The sequence below is a fragment of the Eimeria mitis genome, genomic scaffold (assembly GCF_000499745.2).
Source record: "Eimeria mitis Houghton genomic scaffold, Emh_scaff2357, whole genome shotgun sequence".
In the NCBI taxonomy this organism is placed as follows: Eukaryota; Apicomplexa; class Conoidasida; order Eucoccidiorida; family Eimeriidae; genus Eimeria; species Eimeria mitis.
In genome coordinates, this window is record NW_013570693.1 from 7,388 (window position 1) to 8,178 (window position 791).

Consider the following 791-nt stretch of genomic DNA (forward strand, 5'->3'; position numbering starts at 1 on the left):
TGTATGTGTGTGCATGCATGTGTATTAAGGAGTAAATTTGTTAACATAGAATCTATCTCCATTGCCCCCACCATAACCCTAAACCCTTTAAGCCTCTATATGATTATCTAGGGTTTGTGGTTTATAGGGTTTAGGGTTTGTCGTATTAAGGGTTTAGGGTTTGAGGGTTTAGGGTTTAGGGTTTGTGGTATATAGGGTTTAGGGTTTGTCGTATATGGGGTTTAGGGTTTGACGGTTTAGGGTTTGTGGTATATAGTGTTTAGGGTTTGTGGTATTAAGGGTTTAGGGTTTAGGGTTTGTGTTATATAGGGTTTAGGGTTTGAGGGTTTAGGGTTTGAGGCTTTAGGTTTTAGGGTTTGCCGTACATAGGGTCTAGGGTTTGGGGGTTTAGGGTTAGAGGGTTTAGGGTTTGTGCTTTGTGGTATATATGGTTTAGGGTTTGAGGGTTTAGGGTTTGAGGGTTTAGGGTTTAGGGTTTGTGGTTTGTGCTGCAGTGGAGTTTGCCCGTAGCTACCAGGGTATAGCGCGAGTGTTTGCTCAGGAGCCTGTCTCCTTGACCCCTCGCTGGGTGCACATGCAGCAGCAGCAGCAGCAGCAGCAGCAGCAGCAGCAGCAGCTGCAGCAGCTGCTCAGCTGCTGGGGGCCCCTATTCACTCTCCTGCTGCAGGAGAAAACAGGGGCCCCCCTCAACTTCTTACAAACCCTACACACCAAACACAACACTTACACTGTCAAAGCTCATGCACTCTGATCTCTCTCTCTCTCTCTGTATATATATATATATATATATA

At 45.8% G+C, this 791-nt stretch overlaps 1 protein-coding gene across 1 annotated transcript in view; it reads left to right on the forward strand.

The window, feature by feature from the left end:
- EMH_0052560 (uncharacterized protein) overlaps positions 1-751 on the forward strand; it is a gene marked incomplete at both ends in the record, with an annotated part of 1,626 nt that extends 875 nt beyond the window's left edge. Inside the window, one exon of the mRNA XM_013496888.1 lies at positions 495-751. Coding sequence (XP_013352342.1) covers positions 495-751 — 257 coding nt within the window. The remainder of the gene's footprint in view (positions 1-494) is intronic.
- Positions 752-791: the final 40 nt, after the last annotated feature.